Source organism: Salmo trutta, chromosome 36 (assembly GCF_901001165.1).
Source record: "Salmo trutta chromosome 36, fSalTru1.1, whole genome shotgun sequence".
In the NCBI taxonomy this organism is placed as follows: domain Eukaryota; kingdom Metazoa; phylum Chordata; class Actinopteri; order Salmoniformes; family Salmonidae; genus Salmo; species Salmo trutta.
This window is the reverse complement of record NC_042992.1, coordinates 8,680,750-8,708,614: the sequence shown is the minus strand read 5'-3', so window position 1 is coordinate 8,708,614 and position 27,865 is coordinate 8,680,750. Positions and strand designations below refer to the sequence as shown.

Genomic DNA, 27,865 nt, shown 5'->3' with positions numbered 1-27,865 from the left:
AACAAATGCAAGCACAACATTTGAGAGAAATACGCTTTTTGTGCTTATGGAACATTTCTGGGATCTTTTATTTCAGCTCATGAAACATACGACCAACACTTCACATTCTGCGTTTATATTTTTGTTAGCCAGCCTTGGCGTTGCTATCTTGCCCTACTTTAGATAAGGGTCAATAGATATATACTTATACATTTTAAACCGCATATTACACACGTTATTACAAATTCTAGCTATCTACCTTCTGCGGCGATAATTTATTTTTGTAGTCGATTTCAGATGTTTTCTTCCGGTTCAAGGGCCGTGATAACCAATCATTGTTAACAGCGGAGCGGCTAACCAATTGATCGCCCTGCGAACAGGAAGTACTTCCTGATTCGTACTTGTGTAGAAAGCGGCTCGTCGAGAGAAACGTTCATTCACCTAGGACGACTTAAGTTATATTCTACTAAATCGTTTTTCTATTAATTTGCTTCGCCATGATTGAGCCCAAGAAGAGACCGGGGGACATGGCTGTGGTTCCTGCCGGTGGGGTGAAGAGGCCCCGGGCCGAGCTGGTCGCTGCCGCACAGTCGCAACAACTCGTGGCAATGGTTAGAAAAGAGGGGGGGACATCAAAATACAAGGGGAACGTTTCTTTCGCTATTTTAGCTTCAGAAAGTTGTTAGCTATGTTATGTTTTCAGTCTTTCGACTAATGGCAAATTCTCACAAATGCAGCTCCGATAAGCTGTGACCGATATGTTGACTGTTTGCTAGCTTAAGGAAGGATATCCAATGTAAATACTGCTAGCAGGAAGCTAATTTACTTACTGCTGTCAAGGATACCGGATAGCATGGACCAGATTGCTAGTGATTCATGCACATACAGTAACGTGTGAGCGAGAGAGCCAGTGACTGTGTAATATGACAACATGATGTCCTCCTCCCCTCTCCAGGGGCCCCCCCGCAGCTCCAGCCTGCAGGCTCCCATCATGTTGATGTGTGGCCATGAGGGAGAGGTCTATTGCTGCAAGTTCCATCCCAACGGGGCCACACTGGCCTCGTCTGGCTACGACAGGCTCATCTGTAAGTTATACACTTACTTTATATATATTGTAAAGAACAGGCAGGGAGCAGGTCTCGACCTTCAAGCCCGAAGTCCAGCGCGCTATCGACTGTGCCACAAAAGCATGCTCGAGCGGCAGAGCCGATTTCCGCGCTTATACCCAGGGTCGTTACAATATATATACAGTACCAGTCAAAAGATCGGACACACCTACTTCTACATTGTAGAATAATAGTTAAGACATCAAAACGATGAAATAACATATGGAATCATGTAGTGACCAAAAAAAAGTGTTAATTAACCTCTTAAACAAATCAAAATATGAGATTCTTCAAAGTAGCCACCCTTTGCCTTGATGACAGCTTTGCACACTCTTGGCATTCTCTCAACCTGCTTCATGAGGTAGTCACCAGGAATGCATTTCAATTAACAGGTGTACCTTGTTAATTTGTGGAATTTATTTCGTTCTTAATGCATTTGAGCCAATCAGTTGTGTTGTGACAAGGTAGGGGTGGAATACAGAAGATGGCCCCATCTGGTAAAATACCAAATGGCAAGAACAGCTCAAATAAGCAAAGAGAAACGACAGTCCTTCATGTCTTAAAGTAACGATGGTCAGTCAATCCGGAACATGTCATGAACTTTTAGTGCAGTCGCAAAAACCATCAAGCGCTATGATGAAACTGGCTCTGAGGGCTCCCGAGTGGCGCACCGGTCTAAGGCACTGCATCTCAGTGCTGGAGACGTCACTACAGACCCTGGTTCGACTCCAGGCTGTATAACAACCGGCCGTGATTGGGAGTCCCATAGGGCGGCTCCCAATTGGCCCAGCGTCGTCCGGGTTAGGGTTTTGCCGGGGTAGGCCTTCATTGTAAATAAGAATTTGTTCTTAAATGACTTGCCTAGATAAATAAATTAACGAGGACCACCACAGGAAAGGAAGACCCAGAGTTACCTCTGCTGCAGAGGATAAGTTCATTAGAGTTACCAGCCTCAGAAATCGGCAATTAAACATCAGACCGGTGGAAATCTGTCCTTTGGTCTGATGAGTACAAATGAGTACAAATGCAAAACACCAGTCTCAACGTCAACAGTGAAGAGGCGACTCCGGGATGCTGGCCTTCTAGGCAGAGTTCCTCTGTCCAGTGTCTGTGTTCTTTTGCCTATCTTCATCTTTTCTTTTTATTGGCCAGTCTGAGAAATAGCTTTTTCTTTGCAACTCTGCCTAGAAGGCCAGCATCCCAGAGTCGCCTCTTCACTGTTGACGTTGAGACTGGTGTTTTGCGGGTACTATGTAATGAAGCTGCCAGTTGAGGACTTGTGAGTTTCTCAAACTAGACACTCTAATGTACTTGTCCTCTTGCTCAGTTGTGCACCGAGGCCTCCCACTCCTCTTTCTATTCTGGTTAGAGCCAGTTTGCACTGCTCTGTGAAGGGAGTAGTACACAGCGTTGTACGAGATCTTCAGTTTCTTGGCAATTTCTCGCATGGAATAGCCTTCATTTCTCAGAACAAGAATAGACGGAGGTGTTTCAGAAGAATGTTCTTTGTTTCTGGCTGTTTTGAGCCTGTAATCAAACCTACAAATGCTGATGCTCCAGATACTCAACTAGTCTAAAGAAGGCCAGTTTTATTGCTTCACAGTTTTCAGCTGTGTTAACATAATTGCAAAAGGGTTTTCTAATTATCATTTAGCCTTTTAAAATGATAAACTTGAATTAACTAACACAACATGCCACTGGAACACAGGAGTGATGGCTGCTGATAATGGGCCTATGTAGATATTCCATAAAAAATCAGCCGTTTCCAGCTGCAATAGTCATTTACAACATTAACAATGTCAACACTGTATTTCTGATCAATTTGATGTTATATTAATGGGGGGGAACATGCGTTTCTTTCAAAAACAAGGACATTTCTAAGATACCCCAAACTTTTGAATGTTTGTGTACACACACACACACACACACCATGCTCCCGCTCACTTTACTAGTTGGCAACAACACTCATCCATGTCTCTTGTCTCTCTATAGTGATGTGGAATGTGTACTGGGACTGGGATAACTTATCCCCCTCTCTCTCTACAGTGATAACTTATCCCTCTCTCTCTCTACAGTGATGTGGAATGTGTACTGGGACTGTGGTAACTTATCCCTCTCTCTCTCTACAGTGATGGGGACTGTGATAACTTATCCCTCTCTCTCTCTACAGTGATGGGGACTGTGGTAACTTATCCCCCTCTCTCTACAGTGATGGGGACTGTGATAACTTATCCCTCTCTCTCTCTACAGTGATGGGGACTGTGATAACTTATCCCTCTCTCTCTCTACAGTGATGGGGACTGTGATAACTTATCCCTCTCTCTCTCTACAGTGATGTGGAATGTGTACGGGGACTGTGATAACTTATCCCCCTCTCTCTACAGTGATGGGGACTGTGATAACTTATCCCTCTCTCTCTCTACAGTGATGGGGACTGTGGTAACTTATCCCTCGCTCTCTCTACAGTGATGTGGAATGTGTACTGGGACTGTGGTAACTTATCCCTCTCTCTCTCTACAGTGATGGGGACTGTGGTAACTTATCCCCCTCTCTCTACAGTGATGGGGACTGTGGTAACTTATCCCCCTCTCTCTCTACAGTGATGGGGACTGTGATAACTTATCCCTCTCTCTCTACAGTGTTAGGGACTGTGGTAACTTATCCCCCTCTCTCTCTACAGTGATGGGGACTGTGATAACTTATCCCTCTCTCTCTACAGTGATGTGGAATGAGTACGGGGACTGTGGTAACTTATCCCCCCCTCTCTCTCTCTACAGTGATGTGGAATGTGTACGGGGACTGTGATAACTTTGCCACCCTGAAGGGACACAGTGGTGCTGTGATGGAGCTTCACTACAACACAGACGGCAGGTAGGATACACACAACACACTCGCTCAGGTCAGGAGAAACGTGAAGTTGTGTGACGGTTGTTATAGTTGTTGAGGCTATGACGTGTGTTTTCTGTCCCTGTGTGCAGCCTGCTGTTCAGTGCCAGCACAGACAAGACTGTGGGAGTGTGGGACAGTGAGACGGGCGAGAGGATCAAGCGTCTGAAAGGTCACACCTCCTTCGTTAACTCCTGCTACCCTGCTCGCCGCGGACCTCAGCTCGTCTGTACCGGCAGCGACGACGGAACCGTCAAGGTAACCATGGCGACCGATGTTCTTCAACCCCGGTCCCAGAGAGCTACCTGGGTGTGCAGGCTTTAGTTCCAGCTTGGTACGAACACACCTGTTTACCTGAGCTTTTAATTGAAAACTGCTTTATGGAGGAACAGTGAAGAATTGAGCTACTGTGATATTATCTCAACTAGCTATTTGAAGATGAATGTCGCTCTAGATAAGAGCGTCTGCTAAATAACTAACATGTCAATGTGTTAACGTTGGGCTGGAACTAAAGCCTGCCACGCAGAACCTGGGGAGTGTTGGCTGACTGCTGTTCTAGCTGTGGGGCGTCAGTCAGGTGTGTGTGTGTGTGTGTGTGTGTGTGTGTTTTGTAGCTGTGGGACGTCAGTCAGGTGTGTGTGTTCTAGAGGTCGACCGATTATGATTTTTCAACGCCGATACCGATTATTGGAGGACCAAAAAAGCCGATGCCGATTAATCAGATGATTTATTTTCTATTTTTTATATAATGACAATTACAACAATACTGAATGAACACTTATTTTAACTTAATATAATACATCAATAAAATCAATTTAGCCTCAAATAAGTAATGAAACATGTTCAATTTGGTTTAAATAATGTTAAAACAAAGTGTTGGAGAAGAAAGTAAAAGTGCAATATGTGCCATGTTAGAAAGCTAACGTTTAAGTTCCTTGCTCAGAACATGAGAACATATGAAAGCTGGTGGTTCCTTTTAACATGAGTCTTCAATATTCCCAGGTAAGGAGTTTTAGGTTGTAGTTATTATAGGAATTATAGGACTATTTCTCTCTATACGATTTGTATTTCATATACCTTTGACTATTGGATGTTCTTATAGGCACTTTAGTATTGCCAGTGTAACAGTATAGCTTCCGTCCCTCTCCTCGCTCCTACCTGGGCTCGAACCAGGAACACATCGACAACAGCCACCCTCGAAGCAGCGTTACCCATGTAGAGCAAGGGGAACAATTACTCCCAAGTCTCAGAGCGAGTGACGTTTGAAACGCTATTAGCGCACACCCGGCTAATTAGCTAGCCATTTCACATCGGTTACACCAGCCTAATCTTGGGAGTTGATAGGCTTGAAGGGGTGGGTATAATTTGTGGAACGTTCCAACAGGAATCTGTTCCAAAAAACGTAAAGTAAAAGGTTGCCAACCAACAACGCTTTCAAACCTAGCTAACTAGCTGCCGAATAGGCATCAACTCACCACGTAGCTTATTCTTAATGTTTGTCCATAGGCAAACAGACATGTGAGGACAGACATTTTTTTGGAATAAACGTGATGAGTGAAAAACGCAATGAAATAGACCACTCCCTACCCGGTATCTTATTCTGCCGCTATACAACTTTGTATGCGTTGTTTTTTGGAAACCTTGTTATTTATGAAGTTTTTGGAATAGATTCCTGTTGGAACGTTCCACAAATTATACCCACCCGGCTTGAAGTCATAAACAGCGCAATGCTTGAAGCACAGCGAAGGGCTGTTTGAATGAATGCTTACGAGCCTGCTGCTGCCTACCACCGCTCAGTCAGACTGCTCTATCAAATCATAGACTTAATTATAATATAATAAACACACAGAAATACGAGCCTTAGGTCATTAATATGGTCGAATCCGGAAACTATCATCTCGAAAACAAAACGTTTATTCTTTCAGTGAAATACGGAACCGTTACGTATTTTATCTAACGGGTGACTAAGTCTAAATATTCCTGTTAGGCATTGATGTTTACGGTTAGGTACATTGGTGCAACGACAGTACTTTTTTCGCAAATGTGCTTGTTAAATCAACACCCGTTTGGCGAAGTAGGCTGTGATTCAATGAAAATTAACAGGCACCGCATCGATCATATGCAACGCAGGACACGTTAGATAAACTAGTAATATCATCAGCAATGTGTAGTTAACTAGTGATTATGTTAAGATAGTTTTTTATAAGTCTAATGCTAGCTAGCAACTTACCTTTGCTTCTTGCTGCCCTCGCGTTACAGGTAGTCAGCCTGTTAATCCTTGTGGACTGCAAAGTAAGGCAGGTGGTTAGAGCGTTGGACTGGTAACCGAAGGTTGCAAAAACGAATCCCCCCTGAACAAGGCAGTTAACCCCCGTTTCTCGGCCGTCATTGTAAATAAGAATGTGTTCTTAATCTGACTTGCCTAGTTAAATAAAGGTGTAAAAAAAAACGGCAAATCGGTGGCCAAAAATACAGATTACCGATTGTTATGAAAACTTGAAATCGGCCCTAATTAATCGGCCATTCCGATTAATCGGTCGACCTCTAGTGTGTTGTAGCTGTGGGACGTCAGTAAGTTTTGTGTGTGTTGTAGCTGTGGGACGTCAGTAAGGTGTGTGTGTGTGTTGTAGCTGTGGGACGTCAGTAAGGTGTGTGTGTGTGTGTGTTGTAGCTGTGGGACGTCAGTAAGGTGTGTGTGTGTGTGTGTGTGTGTGTGTGTGTGTTGTAGCTGTGGGACGTCCGTAAGGTGTGTGTGTGTGTTGTAGCTGTGGGACGTCCGTAAGGTGTGTGTGTGTGTGTTGTAGCTGTGGGACGTCAGTAAGGTGTGTGTGTGTGTGTTGTAGCTGTGGGACGTCAGTAAGGTGTGTGTGTGTGTTGTAGCTGTGGGACGTCCGTAAGGTGTGTGTGTGTGTTGTAGCTGTGGGACGTCCGTAAGGTGTGTGTGTGTGTGTGTGTGTGTGTGTGTGTTGTAGCTGTGGGATGTCAGTAAGGTGTGTGTGTGTGTGTTGTAGCTGTGGGACGTCAGTAAGGTGTGTGTGTGTGTGTTGTAGCTGTGGGATGTCAGTAAGGTATGTGTGTGTGTTGTAGCTGTGGGACGTCAGTAAGGTGTGTGTGTGTGTGTGTGTGTGTGTGTGTGTGTGTTGTAGCTGTGGGATGTCAGTAAGGTGTGTGTGTGTGTGTGTGTGTTGTAGCTGTGGGACGTCCGTAAGAAGGGGGCGGTCCATACGTTCCAGAACACCTACCAGGTGTTGGCCGTCACATTCAACGACACCAGCGACCAGATCCTGTCTGGAGGCATCGACAACGACATCAAGGTACGTGTGTGTGTGTGTGTGTGTGTGTGTGTGTGTGTGTGTGTGTGTGTGTGTGTGTGTGTGTGTGTGTGTTTGGGGCATGCCTACTGTGTCATACGCCATAACATCATGGCACCTCATTCAACCTCTATAACTATCAATGTCTGTTTCTGTTTGTGACTGTGTCACCCAGAGCGACTGTTTTTGCATTTTGGATTCTTCACATTGAAAGATCCAATCTAGCTAGTCCAGGTGAGTGAGGAATGAATCACGGAATGGCTCTATCAGAACTCAATCCAAACAAATAAAAAGGCCATTAATAATTCTACTGGGATTATTGATCAGGTGGTGGCTGTGTGTAGTGGAGACCATAGTGAGTAACACAGTACAGGGCTCCCGAGTGGCGCAGCGGTCTAAGGCACTGCATCTCAATGCTAGAGGCGTCACTACAGACCCTGGTTCGATTCCGGGCTGTATCACAACCGACCGTCAGAGGATCTGGAGGGAGGGAGGGAGACTGGATGATCAAAATGACCTGAAATGGTTTGATGAAGTGAAATGAACAGAGAGATGGATGCCAGACACACTCTCTCTCTACAGTGATGTGGAACATCTCTTTCTGGTGCTTGAGGGAGGGATCGGTCTGACAGCATGCAAGCAGGCAGGGGCTCCTGGTTGGCTGGTGCATGTGGGCCTGAATCAGGGCAACTGTCTCCTGCCGTCTCCTGCTGACAGGTTTTCTGAGGCAGGCTTACTGTGGCCCGCCTGGGTAGCTGAGCAGAAGATATTCACAATCAAAGATGTGATGACAATAGCCTGTCGTAATGCGTTCTTCCAACCACAGACATTCAAAGTAAATGGTAATGGTGGTTAAAAATGACTCGTCATTTACACATATGCTGAATCATCAGATATAATCACATTTTATTTGTCACGTTCGCCGAATACAACAGGTGTAGACCTTACCGTGAAATGTTTACTAACAAGCCCTTATTAACCAACAATGCAGTTTTAATAAAAATAAGAGTTAAGAAAACTATTTACTACATTAACTAAAGTAAAAAATAACAATAATGAGGCTATATACAGGGGGTATCGAGTCAATGTATGGGGGTACAGGTTAGCTAAGGTAATATGTAGGTAGAGGTGAAGTGACTATGAATAGATAATAAACAGAGAGTAGCAGCAGTGTGGGGGTACAGGTTAGAGGTAATATGTACATGTAGGTAGGGGTGAAGTGACTATGAATAGATAATAAACAGTGAGTAGCAGCAGTGTGGGGGTACAGGTTAGAGGTAATATGTACATGTAGGTAGGGGTAAAGTGACTATGAATAGATAATAAACAGAGAGTAGCAGCAGTGTGGGGGTACAGGTTAGCTAAGGTAATATGTACATGTAGGTAGAGGTAAAGTGACTATGAATAGATAATAAACAGTGAGTAGCAGCAGTGTGGGGGTACAGGTTAGAGGTAATATGTACATGTAGGTAGGGGTAAAGTGACTATGAATAGATAATAAACAGAGAGTAGCAGCAGTGTGGGGGTACAGGTTAGAGGTAATATGTACATGTAGGTAGGGGTAAAGTGACTATGAATAGATAATAAACAGAGAGTAGCAGCAGTGTGGGGGTACAGGTTAGAGGTAATATGTACATGTAGGTAGGGGTGAAGTGACTATGAATAGATAATAAACAGTGAGTAGCAGCAGTGTGGGGGTACAGGTTAGAGGTAATATGTACATGTAGGTAGGGGTAAAGTGACTATGAATAGATAATAAACAGAGAGTAGCAGCAGTGTGGGGGTACAGGTTAGAGGTAATATGTACATGTAGGTAGGGGTAAAGTGACTATGAATAGATAATAAACAGAGAGTAGCAGCAGTGTGGGGGTACAGGTTAGAGGTAATATGTACATGTAGGTAGGGGTAAAGTGACTATGAATAGATAATAAACAGAGAGTAGCAGCAGTGTGGGGGTACAGGTTAGAGGTAATATGTACATGTAGGTAGAGGTGAAGTGACTATGAATAGATAATAAACAGTGAGTAGCAGCAGTGTGGGGGTACAGGTTAGAGGTAATATGTACATGTAGGTAGGGGTAAAGTGACTATGAATAGATAATAAACAGTGAGTAGCAGCAGTGTGGGGGTACAGGTTAGAGGTAATATGTACATGTAGGTAGGGGTAAAGTGACTATGAATAGATAATAAACAGTGAGTAGCAGCAGTGTGGGGGTACAGGTTAGAGGTAATATGTACATGTAGGTAGGGGTAAAGTGACTATGAATAGATAATAAACAGAGAGTAGCAGCAGTGTGGGGGTACAGGTTAGAGGTAATATGTACATGTAGGTAGGGGTAAAGTGACTATGAATAGATAATAAACAGTGAGTAGCAGCAGTGTGGGGGTACAGGTTAGAGGTAATATGTACATGTAGGTAGGGGTAAAGTGACTATGAATAGATAATAAACAGTGAGTAGCAGCAGTGTGGGGGTACAGGTTAGAGGTAATATGTACATGTAGGTAGGGGTAAAGTGACTATGAATAGATAATAAACAGAGAGTAGCAGCAGTGTGGGGGTACAGGTTAGAGGTAATATGTACATGTAGGTAGGGGTAAAGTGACTATGAATAGATAATAAACAGTGAGTAGCAGCAGTGTGGGGGTACAGGTTAGCTAAGGTAATATGTACATGTAGGTAGAGGTAAAGTGACTATGAATAGATAATAAACAGTGAGTAGCAGCAGTGTGGGGGTACAGGTTAGAGGTAATATGTACATGTAGGTAGGGGTAAAGTGACTATGAATAGATAATAAACAGTGAGTAGCAGCAGTGTGGGGGTACAGGTTAGCTAAGGTAATATGTACATGTAGGTAGGGGTAAAGTGACTATGAATAGATAATAAACAGAGAGTAGCAGCAGTGTGGGGGTACAGGTTAGCTAAGGTAATATGTACATGTAGGTAGGGGTGAAGTGACTATGAATAGATAATAAACAGAGAGTAGCAGCAGTGTGGGGGTACAGGTTAGAGGTAATATGTACATGTAGGTAGGGGTAAAGTGACTATGAATAGATAATAAACAGTGAGTAGCAGCAGTGTGGGGGTACAGGTTAGCTAAGGTAATATGTACATGTAGGTAGGGGTGAAGTGACTATGAATAGATAATAAACAGTGAGTAGCAGCAGTGTGGGGGTACAGGTTAGAGGTAATATGTACATGTAGGTAGGGGTAAAGTGACTATGAATAGATAATAAACAGAGAGTAGCAGCAGTGTGGGGGTACAGGTTAGAGGTAATATGTACATGTAGGTAGGGGTAAAGTGACTATGAATAGATAATAAACAGTGAGTAGCAGCAGTGTGGGGGTACAGGTTAGCTAAGGTAATATGTACATGTAGGTAGGGGTAAAGTGACTATGAATAGATAATAAACAGTGAGTAGCAGCAGTGTGGGGGTACAGGTTAGCTAAGGTAATATGTACATGTAGGTAGGGGTAAAGTGACTATGAATAGATAATAAACAGTGAGTAGCAGCAGTGTGGGGGTACAGGTTAGAGGTAATATGTACATGTAGGTAGGGGTAAAGTGACTATGAATAGATAATAAACAGAGAGTAGCAGCAGTGTGGGGGAAAAACAAGGGGGGGGGTCAATGCAAATAGTCTGGGTAGCCATTCGATTAGCTGTTCAGCAGTCTTATGGCTTGGGGTTAGAAGCTGTTCAGAACCCTTTTGGACCTAGACTTGGCGCGCCGGTACTGCTTACTGTGCGGTAGCAGAGAGAACGATCTATGACTAGGGTGACTGGAGTCTCTGGCAATTTTTAGGGCGTTTCTCTGACTAGCACTACCATCTGTAGCGCCTTGCGGCCGAGCAGTTGCCATACCAGGCGGTGATGCAACCAGTCAGGATGCTCTTGATGGTGCACATGTATAACTTTTTGAGGATCTGAGGACCCATTCCAAATCTTTTCAGTCTCTTGAGGGGGAATAGGTGTTGTCATGCCCTCTTCGCAACTGTCTTGGTATGTTTGGACCATGATAGTTTGTTGGTGATGTGGACACCAAGGAACTTGAAGCTCTCAACCTGCTCCACTACAGCCCTGTCAATGAGAATGGGGGCGTGCTCGGCACTCCTTTTCCTGTAGTCCACAATCATCTCCTTTGTCTTGATCACGTTGAGGGAGAGGTTGTTGTCCTGGCACCACATTTTCAGGTCTCCGACCTCCCTATAGGCTGTCTTGTCGGTGTTGTGTCGTCTGCAACTTAATGATGGTGTTGGAGTCGTGCCTGGCCATGCAGTCATGGGTGAACAGGGAGTACAGGAGGGGACTAAGCATGTACCCCTGAGGGGCCCCCGTGTTGAGGATCAGCGTGGCAGATGTGTTGTTACCTACCCTTACTACCTGGGGGCGGCCTGTCAGGAAGTCCAGGATCCAGTTGCAGAGGGAGGTGTTTAGTCCCAGGATCCTTAGCTTTGTGATGATCTTTGAGGGCACTATGGTGTTGAACGCTGAGCTGTAGTCAATGAACAGCATTCTCACGTAGGTGTTCCTTTTGTCCAGGTGGGAAAGGGCAGTGTGGAGTGCAATAGATTGCATCATCTGTTGGGGCGGTATTGAAATTGGAGTGGGTCTAGGGTTTCTGGGATGATTGTGTTGATGTGAGCCATGACCAACCTTTCAAAGCACTTCATGGCTACAGATGTGAGTGCTACGGGTCGGTAGTCAGTTAGGCAGGTTACCTTGGTGTTCTTGGGCACAGGGACTATGGTGGTCTGCATGAAACATGTAGGTATTACAGAGGTTGAAAATGTCAGTGAAGACACTTACCAGTTGGTCAGTGCGTGCTCGGAGTAATCGTCCTGGTAATCCTTCTGGCCCTGCGGCCTTGTGAATGTTGACCTGTTTAAAGGGCTTACTCACATATTCTACTGCGAGCGTGATCACACAGTCGTCCGGAACAGCTGGGGCTCTCATGCATGCTTCGGTGTTGCTTACCTCGACGTGCACATAGTCATTTAGCTCGTCTGGTAGACTTGTCACTGGGCAGCTCGTGGCTGTGCTTCCCTTTGTAGTCTGTAATAGTTTGCAAGCCCTGCTACATCCTGAGTGGCGCAGCGGTTTAACCTGTTAGGGCTAGGGGGCAGTATTTACACGGCCGGATAAAAAACGTACCCGATTTAATCTGGTTACTACTCCTGCCCAGTAACTACAATATGCATATAATTATTGGCTTTGGATAGAAAACACCCTAAAGTTTCTAAAACTGTTTGAATGGTGTCTGTGAGTATAACAGAACTCATATGGCAGGCAAAAACCTGAGAAGATTCCATGCCGGAAGTGGCCTGTCTGACAAGTTGTTGTTCTTCTTGCCTCTGTTTATTGAAGACTGAGGATCTTTGCTGTAACGTGACACTTCCTACGGCTCCCATAGGCTCTCAGAGCCCGGGAAAAAGCTGAACGATATCGAGGCAGCCCCAGGTTGAAACACATTATCGCTTTTGACAAGTGGCCGATCAGAGGACAATGGGCTGAGGCGCGTGCCCGAGTCGACCCCATGCTTTATTTTCTTTCGTCTGTTTACCTTAATGCAGATTCCCGGTCGGAATATTATCGCTTTTTTACGAGAAAAATGGCATAAAAATTGATTTTAAACAGCGGTTGACATGCTTCGAAGTACGGTAATGAAATATTTAGAAATCTTTTGTCACGAAATGCGCCATGCTCGTAACCCTTATTTACACTTCGGATAGTGTCTTGAACGCACGAACAAAACGCCGCTGTTTGGACATAACTATGGATTATTTTGAACCAAACCAACATTTGTTATTGAAGTAGAAGTCCTGGGAGTGCATTCTGATGAAGAACACCAAAGGTAATCAAACTTTTGTAATAGTAAATCGGAGTTTGGTGAAGGCTAAACTTGCTGGGTGTCTAAATAGCCCGGCATCACAGGGCTAGCTATCTACTTAGAATATTGCAAAATGTGCTTTCACCGAAAAGCAATTTTAAAATCGGACATATCGAGTGCATAGAGGAGTTCTGTATCTATAATTCATAAAATAATTGTTATGCTTTTTGTGAACGTTTATCGTGAGTAATTTAGTAAATTGTTAGTAAATTCGCCGGAAGTTTGCGGGGGATATGCTAGTTCTGAACGTCACATGCTAATGTAAAAAGCTGTTTTTTGATATAAATACACTGCTCAAAAAAATAAAGGGAACACTTAAACAACACAATGTAACTCCAAGTCAATCACACTTCTGTGAAATCCAACTGTCCACTTAGGAAGCAACACTGATTGACAATACATTTCACATGCTGTTGTGCAATTGGAATAGACAACAGCTGGAAATTATAGACAATAAACAAGACACCCCCAATAAAGGAGTGGTTCAGCAGGTGGTGACCACAGACCACTTCTCAGTTCCTATGCTTCCCTGCTGATGTTTTGGTCACTTTTGAATGCTGGCGGTGCTTTCACTCTAGTGGTAGCATGAGACGGAGTCTACAACCCACACAAGTGGCTCAGGTAGTGCTGCTCATCCAGGATGGCACATCAATGCGAGCTGTGGCAAGAAGGTTTGCTGTGTCTGTCAGCGTAGTGTCCAGAGCATGGAGGCGCTACCAGGAGACAGGCCAGTACATCAGGAGACGTGGAGGAGGCCGTAGGAGGGCAACAACCCAGCAGCAGGACCGCTACCTCCGCCTTTGTGCAAGGAGGAGCAGGAGGAGCACTGCCAGAGCCCTGCAAAATGACCTCCAGCAGGCCACAAATGTGCAAGTGTCTGCTCAAACGGTCAGAAACAGACTCCATGAGGGTGGTATGAGGGCCCGACATCCACAGGTGGGGGTTGTGCTTACAGCCCAACACCGTGCAGGACGTTTGGCATTTGCCAGAGAACACCAAGATTGGCAAATTCGCTACAGGCGCCCTGTGCTCTTCACAGATGAAAGCAGGTTCACACTGAGCACGTGACAGACGTGACAGAGTCTGGAGATGCCGTGGAGAACGTTCTGCTGCCTGCAACATCCTCCAGCATGACCGGTTTGGCGGTGGGTCAGTCATGGTGTGGGGTGGCATTTCTTTGGGGGGCCGCACAGCCATCCATGTGCTCGCCAGAGGTAGCCTGACTGCCATTAGGTACCGAGATGAGATCCTCAGACCCCTTGTGAGACCATATGCTGGTGCGGTTGGCCCTGGGTTCCTCCTAATGCAAGACAATGCTAGACCTCATGTGACTGGAGTGTGTCAGCAGTTCCTGCAAGAGGAAGGCATTGATGCTATGGACTGGCCCGCCCGTTCCCCAGACCTGAATCCAACTGAGCACATCTGGGACATCATGTCTCGCTCCCTCCACCAACGCCACGTTGCACCACAGACTGTCCAGGAGTTCGCGGATGCTTTAGTCCAGGTCTGGGAGGAGATCCCTCAGGTGACCATCCGCCACCTCATCAGGAGCATGCCCAGGCGTTGTAGGGAGGTCATACAGGCACGTGGAGGCCACACACACTACTGAGCCTCATTTTGACTTGTTTTAAGGACATTACATCAAAGTTGGATCAGCCTGTAGTGTGGTTTTCCACTTTAATTTTGAGTGTGACTCCAAATCCAGACCTCCATGGGTTGGTAAATTGGATTTCCATTGATTATTTTTGTGTCATTTTGTTGTCAGCACATTCAACTATGTAAAGAAAAAAGTATTTAATAAGATTATTTCTTTCATTCAGATCTAGGATGTGTTGTTTAAGTGTTCCCTTAATTTTTTTGAGCAGTGTATGAACTTGATTGAACAAAACATGCATGTATTGTATAACATAATGTCCTAGGTGTGTCATCTGATGAAGATCATAAAAGGTTAGTGCTGCATTTAGCTGTCTTCTGGGTTTATGTGACATTATATGCTAGCTTCAAAAATGGGTGTCTGATTATTTCTGGCTGAGTACTCTGCTGACATAATCTAATGTTTTGCTTTCGTTGTAAAGCCTTTTTGAAATCGGACAGTGTGGTTAGATTAACGAGAGTCTTGTCTTTAAAATGCTGTAAAATAGTCATATGTTTGAGAAATTGAAGTAATAGCATTTCTAAGGTATTTGAATAACGCGCCACAGGATTCCACTGGCTGTTACGTAGGTGGGATGATTTGGTGCCACCTACCCTAGAGAGGTTAAGGCGCTGCATCTCAATGCTGGAGTAGTCACTACAGATCCTGGTTCGATCACGGGCTGTATCACATCCGGCCGTGATCAGGAGTCCTATAGGGCGGCGCTGAATTTGCACAGCGTCGTCCTGGTTAGGGGACGGTTTGGCCGGGATAGTCCGTCATTGTAAATAAGAATTTGCTCTTAACTGACTTGCCTCGTTAAATATATTGTCATCGATGCACTTATTGATGAAGCCGGTGACTGATGTGGTGTACTCCTCAATGCCATCGGATGAGTCCTGGAACATATTCCAGTCTGTGTTAGAAAAATAGTCCTGTAGCTTAGCATCTGCGTCATCTGACCACTTCCGTCTGGAACGAGTCACTGGTACTTCCTGCTTTAGTTTTTGCTTGTAAGCAGGAATCAGGAGGACAGAATTATGGTCGGATTTGCCAAGTGGAGGGCGAGGGGGAGCTTTGTATGCGTCTCTGTGTGTGGAGTAAAGGTCTTTTTTTTCTTCTTTTTTTTCTTGTTGCACATGTAACGTGCCAGTAGAAATTAGGTAAAATGGATTTAAGTTTCCCTTCATTGAAGTCCCCGGCCACTAGGAGTGCCACCTCCTGGATGAGCATTTTCTTGTTTGCTTATGGCCCTATACAGCTTGTTGAGTGCGGACTTAGCCTCAGTATCGGTTTCTGATGGCAAATGGACAACTATGGAAAATATAGATGAACTGTAGACCACACTACCGTAATTTCCGGACTATAAGCCTCAACTTTTTTCCCAGGCTTTGAACCTCGCGGCTTAAAAAATGACGCGGCTAATGTATGGATTTTTCCCGCTTTCAATTTTATAAAAAAAAAAAAACATTCTGTGACGTGCTCAGTTTTTTGGCGGCATGAAGCTTTCATTAGACCAATGAAATTGCCGAACGGGTTAAGGTTAAACAACTTTTTTGTTTATTGTTTAGATTAAATCGAGCGCTCTCAAACTTCCCATCATTCTGATTACGGTAGTCATTTTGTCACCCTCATGGCAAAGACACGGAGAAATGCATATGATGCAGCTTTCAAGTTGAAGGCGATTGATCTGGCTGTTGGAAAAGGAAATAGAGCTGCTGCACGGGAGCTTGGTCTTAATGAGTTGATGATAAGACGTTGGAAACAGCAGCGTGAGGAATTGACTCAGTGCAAAAAGACAACTAAAGCTTACTGCTAATTTTTTATTTTTTAAATAGGCTTTAACGAAACACAAGCCGTGTTTCGTTAAAATCTATTTTTGTTACAAGCCGTGTTTCGTTAAAGCCTGTGTAAAGTTCATTTGTTTCAATGTACCGGTAGACACCTGCGGCTTATAGACATGTGCGACTTATTTATGTTCAAAATAATAGATATTTTTAAATTCAGTGGGTGCGGCTTATATTCAGGTGCGCTCAATAGTCCGGAAATTACGGTAGTTATCATGAAATCCACTACCTCAAGCGAGCAAAACCTCGAGACGTCTTTTAATATTAGATATTTTTTTATTGACAAATAGACACAGACACCCCTTATCTTACAGATGCATGGAAAAACCAGCCAACTGTATATTATCCATGTCGTCGTTCAGCCACGACTCTGTGAAACATAAGATATTACAGTTTTTAATGTCCCATTGGTAGGATAATTTTGAACGGAATTCATCCATCTTTTTCTCGAATGATTGCACATTGGCCAATAGGACGAACAGTAGAGGCGGGTTACCCACTCGCTGACAAATTCTCACAAGGCACCCAGACCTGCGTCCCCTGTATCTGCTTCTTCTCTTCACGCGAATGATGGGGATTTGGGCCTTGTCGGGTGTCTGAAGTAAATCCTTTGCGTCCGACTCGTTAAAGAAAAAATCTTTGTCCAGTTCGAGGTGAGTAATTGCTGTCCTGATATCCAGAAGCTCTTTTCGGTCATAAGAGACGGTGGCAGAAACATTAGGTACAAAATAAGTTACAAATAAAGTGCAAAAACACACAAAAAACACAATTGGTTAGGAGCCTGTAAAACGGCAGCCATCTCCTCCGGCGCCATTTATATTGGGTCATGGTTGATCACAGGGTCATATTGAGTCGAGGTCATGGTTGATCACAGGGTCATATTGAGTCAGGGTCATGGTTGATCACAGGGTCATATTGAGTCAGGGTCATGGTTGATCACAGGGTCATATTGAGTCGAGGTCATGGTTGATCACAGCGGGACGGACTGAGTTTACGGCTTCCACTGAGGGCTCATCCTGTGAGACACCTGTGAGGACGAGGCGCTCATGATGCATGACTGGTATATTCTGGACCAGTCAGCTGGTGGGTGTTGAGCACAGGAGGGTTCAAGGCTTGTTGAATGGTAGGTGCATGCTGGTTGAGGTTAAACTGGGTTGGGTGAAATCATGACGCTAGCAATCTGCTGCAGGTGGCTGTTTATCAGATATTCCTGCTGCTGGAGCCACGAATAGCAGCTTATTGTTCACAATGTGGATGTTCATATCCCTCAAAGCTCTGGTGGCGTCCTCAGCGGAGGAGGAAGCAACAAATCCATGATGATGATGGTTCCGACGCGGCAAATCTTTCTGGAGACGACGATCGTCCTCGGCTATTATCCAGTTTCTTCACGTACAGGATGACTCTGGTAATGTGGACCTGCGTTTCAACACCGTCTGGCGCTCGCGTTTCTTCTGGGCTTTGCCCACATAGATCTACATCCTGTTCACCTCCTTCCCATTCATCTGATCCACAGCCCGAGGAGGTCAGATGCACTCTAATGAGAGCTCTGTAACACATCAATAATGGATGAGATCTCTCTCACCTTCTGTGCATCTTCATGCCAGTTGAAAGTGGGGAAACTGAATCTTCTGGCCGTCCCGCTGTGATCGACCCTGACCGTGACTCTCTGGACCTGAAGTGGACAGAATCCTCAACTCAATAATAAGGCCAACTAAACAGTCAGGACATCTCGCAAAAATATTTTGAAAAAATGCATTCCAGGTTGATGCAATATATATATATATATATACACATACATGCACACACACACACACACACACACACACACACACACACACACACACACACACACACACACAAACACAATGTGTATATACATACATTTTTTTATTTTTTTTGTCCTGGATCCAGCCGCTTGCTGTTGACGAGATTTGAAGGGTTCAATACTCTCTCTAGCCAACTTCTTACCGTTCAATATCTTGGCTCGTTCAGCAGCGTCCTGGGTTTTGTGTAGTGACCATAACTATACCCTTTTTTTTATCACAGTCTTGGAGGACAGAATATCTCCGAACACATAAAACATGTCGTCAAGATTCCCAACGATAATATTTCCAATGCCGCACTTCCTCAGTGAAGGATCTCGTTGATTCCACATGATTCGCGTTGGTCTTCCGTTGACTCTTCCCCATTTCAGATTGTCCAAGGCAGAATCTGCATGCTTTTCATGGTAAAAGTTTGTAGGCATATCCCAATGCTAGTTGGGTCTTCTGGTCCCTGCAGACCTTAATTGAGTGGATTGACCCTCATGGACTTAATTTCTGGAACATCATATGCTTGTTGGTGTGCATGTGTAAATCACCTACAAGGAGGCCATAGGTGCCCTCGGATCCATGTCTGAACACAAGGGTTAACAAATTTGACTTGCTGATAGCTTCTCAGTCGAGTAGTTTTGCTGGAAGGTATCTATCAGAACAGTCTCAATTCGTTGAGGCATGGACTCTACAATGTTTTAAGTTTTCTACAGGGACGCTGGTCCATGTTGACTCCAATGTTTCCCACAGTTGTAAAGTTGACTGGATGTCCTTTGGTTGGTGGACCGTTCTTAATACACGCAGGAAACTGTTGAGCGTGAAAAACCCACCAGCGTTGCAGTTCTTGACACCAACCGGTGCGCCTGGTACCTACTACCATACCTTGTTCAAAGGAACTTTATATGTTTGTCTTGTCCATTCACCCTCTGAATGACACACATACACAATCCATGTCTCAATTGCCTCAAGGCTTAAAAATCCTTCTATAACCCGTCTCCTCCCCTTCATCTACACTGATTGTAGTGGATTTAACAAGTGACATCAATAAGGGATCATGGCTTTCACCTGGATTCACCTGGTCAGTCTGTCATGGACAAAGCAGGTGTTCCTAATGTTTTGTATATCTAAAAGAATATATATATTGTTAGCAAAATGTGCTACATTTGTATTTTATTTTATTAGTCTGCTTGCTTCAGCGAGGTTCGAGTGCTGACATCACTTTTTGAAACCATTACTACTTAATTAACGGCAAAGCTTTTTGTCCTCTCATCCACTTCAGAGAGGATGGAGTGTTCAGTTATTTCAACACTGTCCCAGTTCCACACTGTCTTTGTTTGATATCAGCTTGTTTTTAATTTATAATTTGATTTAATGGTTTGTTCGTTTTTGATTGGGACACCCAGTTTACTGTTTTTATTCGCCTATTCATTCTTCTCATTGTAATTCATTGCAGTTGAGTTTCATGAGGCCTGGTTGGCACATACATCACTGACACTCATATCTTCTGTATCAGTGCTACCAGGATCTCTGAGAAGGTCTACAATAGAGTCTAGTAGTGCTGAGGGGGATTAGTGCTTTTTTGAGGTTCAGTTCGATTATTGAAAAAGAATCACTGGTTTGGATTATGCATTATGTATGAATACTGTAATAACACAGCATATCAAAACTAATGAAAGTTCCCATGATGGTAGTGACGGTCCATTACTGCTGATCACTTATTAACCTAACATGTTATTCACATGACTTTAATAAAGTATTTCAGTCGTTTTATTTGACGACTTCATTATCTCGATAGATAGATATATGTATAGAGCTGCTGCTGCCTATGCTGTCTGACAAAATCACTATTTTTAGTAGTTATTCAGAGTAAATAAGGCATACTTTTATGACTGCTGAATACCAACTATCAATCACTTAGATTAGTGGTTCCCAAACTGTGGGGGGGCGAGGGGTCGGTGTGGGGGGGTCGGTGTGTGTGTGTGTGTGTGTGTGTGTGGGGGGGGGGGGTCGGTGTGGGGGGGGCGAGGGGTTGGGAACTCTTGAAAGTTGTAATAGTAGAATACACAAGGTGACATTACTAAACTGAGTTGTAATAGTAGAATACACAAGGTGACATTACTAAACTGAGTTGTAATAGTAGAATACACAAGGTGACATTACTAAACTGAGTTGTAATAGTAGAATACACAAGGTGACATTACTAAACTGAGTTGTAATAGTAGATGACATTACTAAACTGAGTTGTAATAGTAGAATACACAAGGTGACATTACTAAACTGAGTTGTAATAGTAGAATACACAAGGTGACATTACTAAACTGAGTTGTAATAGTAGAATACACAAGGTGACATTACTAAACTGAGTTGTAATAGTAGAATACACAAGGTGACATTACTAAACTGAGTTGTAATAGTAGAATACACAAGGTGACATTACTAAACTGAGTTGTAATAGTAGAATACACAAGGTGACATTACTAAACTGAGTTGTAATAGTAGAATACACAAGGTGACATTACTAAACTGAGTTGTAATAGTAGATGACATTACTAAACTGAGTTGTAATAGTAGAATACACAAGGTGACATTACTAAACTGAGTTGTAATAGTAGAATACACAAGGTGACATTACTAAACTGAGTTGTAATAGTAGAATACACAAGGTGACATTACTAAACTGCGTTGTAATAGTAGAATACACAAGGTGACATTACTAAACTGAGTTGTAATAGTAGAATACACAAGGTGACATTACTAAACTGAGTTGTAATAGTAGAATACACAAGGTGACATTACTAAACTGGGTTGTAATAGTAGAATACACAAGGTGACATTACTAAACTGAGTTGTAATAGTAGAATACACAAGGTGACATTACTAAACTGAGTTGTAATAGTAGAATGCAGAAGCTTTAAAACTGCATCACTTTCTCTGTACCCCAGGAAATAAGCTTTAAACCTGTAAAATGTTCTCTACACCAACAAGAGGGCTGTGAACAGTTGTCATGAACAGTGCTTGTCCCCATGGAAATAGATGCGATAAGTTCCCCAATGCTGGAAGGAGGACCTGAGTGAAGAAGTTTGGGAACTCCTGACTTAGATCATATATTGTCAAGTAGAGATGCCTCATGAAGCAACTGCTCTCTACCTTGCGTTCTTCTGTTTTTTTCTGTCTCCGTGTCTGCCCCCACACTGACCGGACAAGTAGCCCACGCAATGGATTGTGGTCATTGTAGTTAATTACCATGTTTTCTGTGCTAAACTAGGTAGAATATTAGCCTACTATTAACACCCTAGTACATCGCACAGTTCAGGATTTAGCTCACAAAAAAAACGAACGAAATGGAATAATAAATAATTGAACCGACGTCGTGAATTAGTTGTTTTAAAAGAAATAACAAAAATGTTGGTTATTCACTTCATTCTAGACTCAGATGGTGACCCTTAGTTTATTTACAGGAAGGACAGGTGGAGGGAGAGGGAGGAGTGGTAGAGATGTCAATGTCTCATCTCTCCACTAGTCTGAGAACACATTAGTCTCAACAGCTATGTAACTTTAACCATGTGCAGAAGGAGAAATGGAGGAAGGGCAGAGGCCTGTATACATGCAGAACCAAGCAGTTTTTCCCTTGTTACAGGCATATCTCCTCTCTCCCTCCATCTGTCACTGATCCCTCTCTTCCTCTCGCCATCTGTCACCTATCTATCGATCCCTCTCGCCTATTTAATTTCTCTCTCTCTCTGTCTCGCTCGATTCAATTTAAGGGCTTTATTGTCATGGGGAAACCTGTTTACATTGACAAATCAAGTGAAATAGATAATAAACAAAAAGTGAAATAAACAAAGTGTACAGTAAACATTACACTCACAAAAGCTCTAAAAGAATAGACATTACAAATGTCATATGTATATATGCAGTGTTGTAATGATGTGCACATAATGATGTGCAAATAGTTAAAGTACAAAAGCATTCTAGTTTGCTCTGTTTTTTGGTCAAATCTTTCTAATGTGTCAAGCAATTATCTTTAGTTTTTTCATGATTAGGTTGGGTCTAATTGTCTGTCTGGTCCTGGGGCTCTGTTTGTGTTTGTGAACAGAGCCCCAGGACCAGGTTAATATCTCTGTATGTGATGGCTTTATGGAAGGTTTGGGAGTAGCTTCCTCTCTCTCTCTACCCCCCCCCCCCCAATTCTCCCTAGTAAGTGGTTCCTTCCGAGGTTGCACGGAGCAGTGTTAAATGACACACATAGTGTTTGATTTGGTTTTAACTGCCTGTGATGGGCAGGACTTGCAGGAGGTATGTTTTTTTAAATGAATTTGATCATGTTATGTAGCCTATTGATTTAATTCTTGATGAATAAATTCAACTAACATGTTTCTCTGTAATATAACCACCTAGCCATTTTATGAAGTTGGCTTTAGCTAGCCTGCTAGATAGATTCTCAACCTCATAACAAGCTACCAAGCCATTTCAGGCTATCAATCAAGTTAGAGTAGCTTGTCTAAGGATCTTAGCTGTCATGCCTGCTGGCAAAGTTGCTAGACTTTAGAAAATACCTAAACGTCTTTAATTCTTGGGTTATGACGTTATATACGAGTTGTAGTAAACTCAGGTATTGAAGTTGGTAAAGAATACATGTGCATTATTTTATTAAAATGACAATTGAACACGTTAGAGAACCTATGGAGAAAAATATACATTTTTGACATAATGAAGCATAATAATTATGGCAGGGAAAAGCTGTTTTTCAGGAGTTTAAAGAACGCTCACCACCCCTCCATCCTCAAATAATGGGTGCATGACGCCCCTACTCACTCAAACACACACACACTTTGGGGGTGAAATATGCATAAACATTCTCATCTTTGTGGTATTGCACTGATTCTCTCTCGCTCTCTCGCTCTCTCTCCCTCCCCAATCTAGCCATCAATCTACACCGGTCAAAAACACCTACTCATTTAAGGTTTTTTATTTGTACTATTTTCTACATTGTAGAATAATAGTGAAGACATCAAAACTATGAAATAACACATATGGAATCATGCAGTAACCAAAAAAGTGTTAAACAAATTAAAATATTTTATATTTGAGATTCTTCAAATAGCCACCCTTTGCCTTGATGACAGCTTTGCGCTCTCTCAACCAGCTTCTTGAGGTAGTCACCTGGAATGCATTTCAATTAACAGGTGTGCCTTGTTAAAAGTTAATTTGTGGAATTTCTTTCCTTCTTAATGCGTTTTAGCCAGTCAGTTGTGTTGCTACAAGGTAGGGGTGGTATACAGAAGATAGCCCTATTTGGTAAAAGACCAAGTCCATATTATGGCAAGAACAGCTCAAATAAGCAAAGAGAGACGACAGTCCATCATTACTTTAAGACATGAAGGTCAGTCAATACCAAACATTTCAAGAACTTTGATCATTTCTTCAAGTGCAGTCGCAAAAACCATCAACCGCTATGATGAAACTGGCTCTCATGAGGACCACCACAGGAAAGGAAGACCCAGAGTTACCTCTGCTGCAGAGGATAAGTACATTAGAGTTACCAGCCTCAAATTGTAGCCCAAATAAATGCTTGACAGAGTTCAAGTAACAGACACATCTCAACATCAACTGTTCAGAGGAGACTGTGTGAATCAGACCTTCATGGTCGAATTGCTGCAAAGAAACCCCTACTAAAGGACACCAATAAGAAGAAGAGACTTGGATGGGCCAAAAAACACGAGCAATGGACATTAGACCGGTGGACATCTGTCCTTTTGGTCTGATGAATCCTAATTTGAGATTTTTGGGTCCAACCGCCGTGTCTTTGTGAGATGCAGAGTAGGTGAACGGATGATCTCCGCATGTGCGGTTCCCACCGTGAAGCATGGAGGAGGAGGTGTGATGGTGTGGGGTGCTTTGCTGGTAACACTATCTGTGATTTATTTAGAATTCAAGGCACACTTAACCAGCATGGCTACTACAGCATTCTGCAGCAATACGCCATCCCATCTGGTTTGGGCTATGATTTGTTTTTCAACAGGACAATGACCCAACACACCTCCAGGCTGTGTAAGGGCTATTTAACCAAGAAGGAGAGTGATGGAGTGCTGCATCAGATCTGACTTCCACAGTCCCCTGCCCTCAACCAAAATTGAGATGGTTTGGGGTGAGTCGGACTTGTGAACGAAAAGCAGCCAACAAGTGCTCAGCATACTTGAACTCCTTCAAGACTATTGGAAAAGCATTCCAGGTGACGCTGGTTGAGAGATTGCCAAGAGTGTGCAAAGCTGTCAAAGCAAAGGGTGGCTATTTTGAGGAATCTCATATCTAAAATATATTTTGATTCGTTTAACACTTGTTTGGTTACTGCATGATTCCATATGTGTTATTTCATAGTTTTGATGTCTTCACTAATATTCTACAATGTAGAAAATAGTGAAAATCAAGAAAAACCCTTGAATGAGTAGGTGTTCTAAAACTTTTGACTTGTTGTGTATATCTGTATGCCTGAGAGCTCCCTTTCACATTAGGTTACATCCCCGTACGTACCTTCAGAAAGATGCGTGAGAGAGAGAGACCAGATCTTACCACACCGTCAGACAGTGAATAACTTACTTCCTGTCTCTCTGTGAGTGCAGGTGTGGGACCTGAGGCAGAATAAGATGATCTACGGTATGCATGGTCATGGTGATTCCCTGACTGGCCTCTGTCTGAGCTCAGAGGGATCCTACCTCCTCTCCAACTCCATGGACAACACAGGTCAGTGTGTGTGGTTATAATACTTCAGTGTTGTCCTATGTGGCTCAGTTGCTAGAGCATGGCGTTCGTGACGCCAAGGATCGTGGGTTCGATTCCTACTGAGGCCACCCATTTACTAAGTCGCTTTGGATAAAAATCACCGCTATCAGCCACCGGCCCAAGTTCCCACCTCCAGGCCACCAGGCGCTGCCCCTCAACCATGTGACACCCCCCACTCCTAGTATACACGTAGAATATATTATATTGTTATATTATGTACTTGTGTGTGTGTGTGTGTGTGTGTGTGTGTGTGTGTGTGTGTGTGTGTGATCCCGTAGTGCGTATTTGGGACGTCCGTCCGTTCGCTCCCAAGGAGAGATGTGTGAAGATATTCCAGGGGAACATTCACAACTTTGAGAAGGTAAATTAAGACTTTTGATCAGAGTGAGATTCAAGTGTTTTTTTCCCATTTATTTTGGAGCTGAAGAGACTTTCATTGTGAGTGTGTTTTAATATTTGTGCTCCTGTTATGTAAGTCTAGTGGTCTGCTATAGCCTGGTTATAGCATGTTAATTAACTTGTTTATAATACATTGCTCTGTCCACAGAACCTTCTGAGGTGTTCCTGGTCTGCTGATGGCAGCAAGATTGCAGCAGGCTCAGCTGACAGGTGAGCGCGCACACACACACCATACACACACAGCAATACAACCCCCCTCCCCCAAATGCACCAAACACCTCTTGTATAATCCTTTTATAAGCTGTTTGTGTGTGTCCAGGTTTGTGTATGTGTGGGACACCACCTCTCGTAGGATCCTGTACAAGCTGCCAGGCCACGCTGGGTCAGTCAACGAGGTTGCCTTCCATCCCGAGGAGCCTATTGGTGAGAGGAGTCTGTTTTATATCCGTGTATCTGGCGAATCACACGCTCTCCCAGTCTCTATAGCTTTTTTCTATTGCGGGTTTAATCTTTGTCTAGGTTGTTTTTGGTCTGTCCTCTCTCTCGTTTTCTAATAGTGTCTATTTTATTTTTCCCCCCACAGTCCTCTCTGGCGCCAGTGACAAGAGACTCTACATGGGAGAGATTCAGTAGGACTGTCGTGTGTGTGTGTGTGTGTATGTGTGCTGCCCCGGAGCCTTGTGTGTATGGATCCAGCCCCAAACTGTGTGAATGTGCTGCCCCGGAGCCTTGTGTGTATGGATCCAGCCCCAAACTGTGTGAATGTGCTGCCCCGGAGCCTTGTGTGTATGGATCCAGCCCCAAACTGTGTGAATGAGGGTTAGGGTACTTTTATATGCTTCTGTTTTATTTAGTAACATCCTCAGAGACTGTCATTTACTTTAGAATGTCCAGTCACAATAACCAACACCTGTTTTTAAAATAAATTCTCTTAATAAACTACGTCTGGGGAAAAATATTGTTTTGCCATATCCTCTTTTTTTAATTTTTTTTTAAATGGTCATTCTAGAAGTGTAACTTGGTCAAAAAAAACATTTAATTTGCACGTGTTCTACTTCGCAAAAAAACAAAATTTCCCATCTCAAGAGGTTAGATAAACAGAATGACTAATGAGTAAGTGCCTATTAAACATGCTGCACTTTGGATTTTTGTAATTTCAGAAGATGTCCATAATATATCTGCCGTAATAGTGTAATGATGGTGTTTCACAGTATTACTTACCCGCCAGTGTTCTGATTGGCTGTGAAATTGGCCTATTGATTTCTCCCGCAGGAGCAGCATCTGTTGTCAAAATGGAAAAGCTGTTCTGACTTTGGCTGACTCTAGTGGAAATCGCAGTCATTTCCTGGTTGCAAAAATGTAACACTTAAAATCTACATTTATTTCTCACATGACCTTACTGTGAAATGCTTACTTACAAGCCCTTAACCAACAATGCAGTTCAAGAAGAGTTTATTAGGTAAATGTTTTCATAAGTAAAAAATTAACACAATAATAAGTAACACAATAATGAGGCTATAAACAGGGGGTACCGATACAGAGTCAATGTGGAGGCTATATACAGGGGGTACCGATACAGAGTCAATGTGGAGGCTATATACAGGGGGTACCAGTACAGAGTCAATGTGGAGGCTATATACAGGGGGTACCGATACAGAGTCAATGTGGAGGCTATACAGGGGGTACCGGTACAGAGTCAATGTGGAGGCTATATACAGGGGGTACCGATACAGAGTCAATGTGGAGGCTATATACAGGGGGTACCGATACAGAGTCAATGTGGAGGCTATATACAGGGGGTACCGATACAGAGTCAATGTGGAGGCTATATACAGGGGGTACTGATACAGAGTCAATGTGGAGGCTATATACAGGGGGTACCGATACAGAGTCAATGTGGAGGCTATATACAGGGGGTACCGATACAGAGTCAATGTGGAGGCTATATACAGGGGGTACCGATACAGAGTCAATGTGGAGGCTATAAACAGGGGGTACCGATACAGAGACAATGTGGAGGCTATATACAGGGGGTACCGATACAGAGTCAATGTGGAGGCTATATACAGGGGGTACCGATACAGAGTCAATGTGGAGGCTATATACAGGGGGTACCGATACAGAGTCAATGTGGAGGCTATATATAGGGGGTACCGGTAACGAGTCAATGTGGAGGCTATATACAGGGGGTACCGATACAGAGTCAATGTGGAGGCTATATACAGG

General features: G+C 43.5%; 1 protein-coding gene across 1 annotated transcript; it reads left to right on the top strand.

Annotated features, from left to right (window-relative positions):
• The first annotated feature begins 354 nt into the window (after window positions 1–354).
• Window positions 355–26,597, top strand: LOC115175341 (U5 small nuclear ribonucleoprotein 40 kDa protein). Its single transcript, XM_029734551.1, has 10 exons — window positions 355–590; window positions 935–1,064; window positions 3,863–3,956; window positions 4,064–4,229; window positions 7,163–7,285; window positions 25,081–25,201; window positions 25,519–25,601; window positions 25,788–25,849; window positions 25,959–26,062; window positions 26,223–26,597. The coding sequence occupies exons 1-10, from the start codon at window positions 477–479 to the stop codon at window positions 26,270–26,272; spliced, it is 1,047 nt and encodes a 348-aa protein (XP_029590411.1). The 5' UTR covers window positions 355–476; the 3' UTR covers window positions 26,273–26,597.
• Window positions 26,598–27,865: the final 1,268 nt, after the last annotated feature.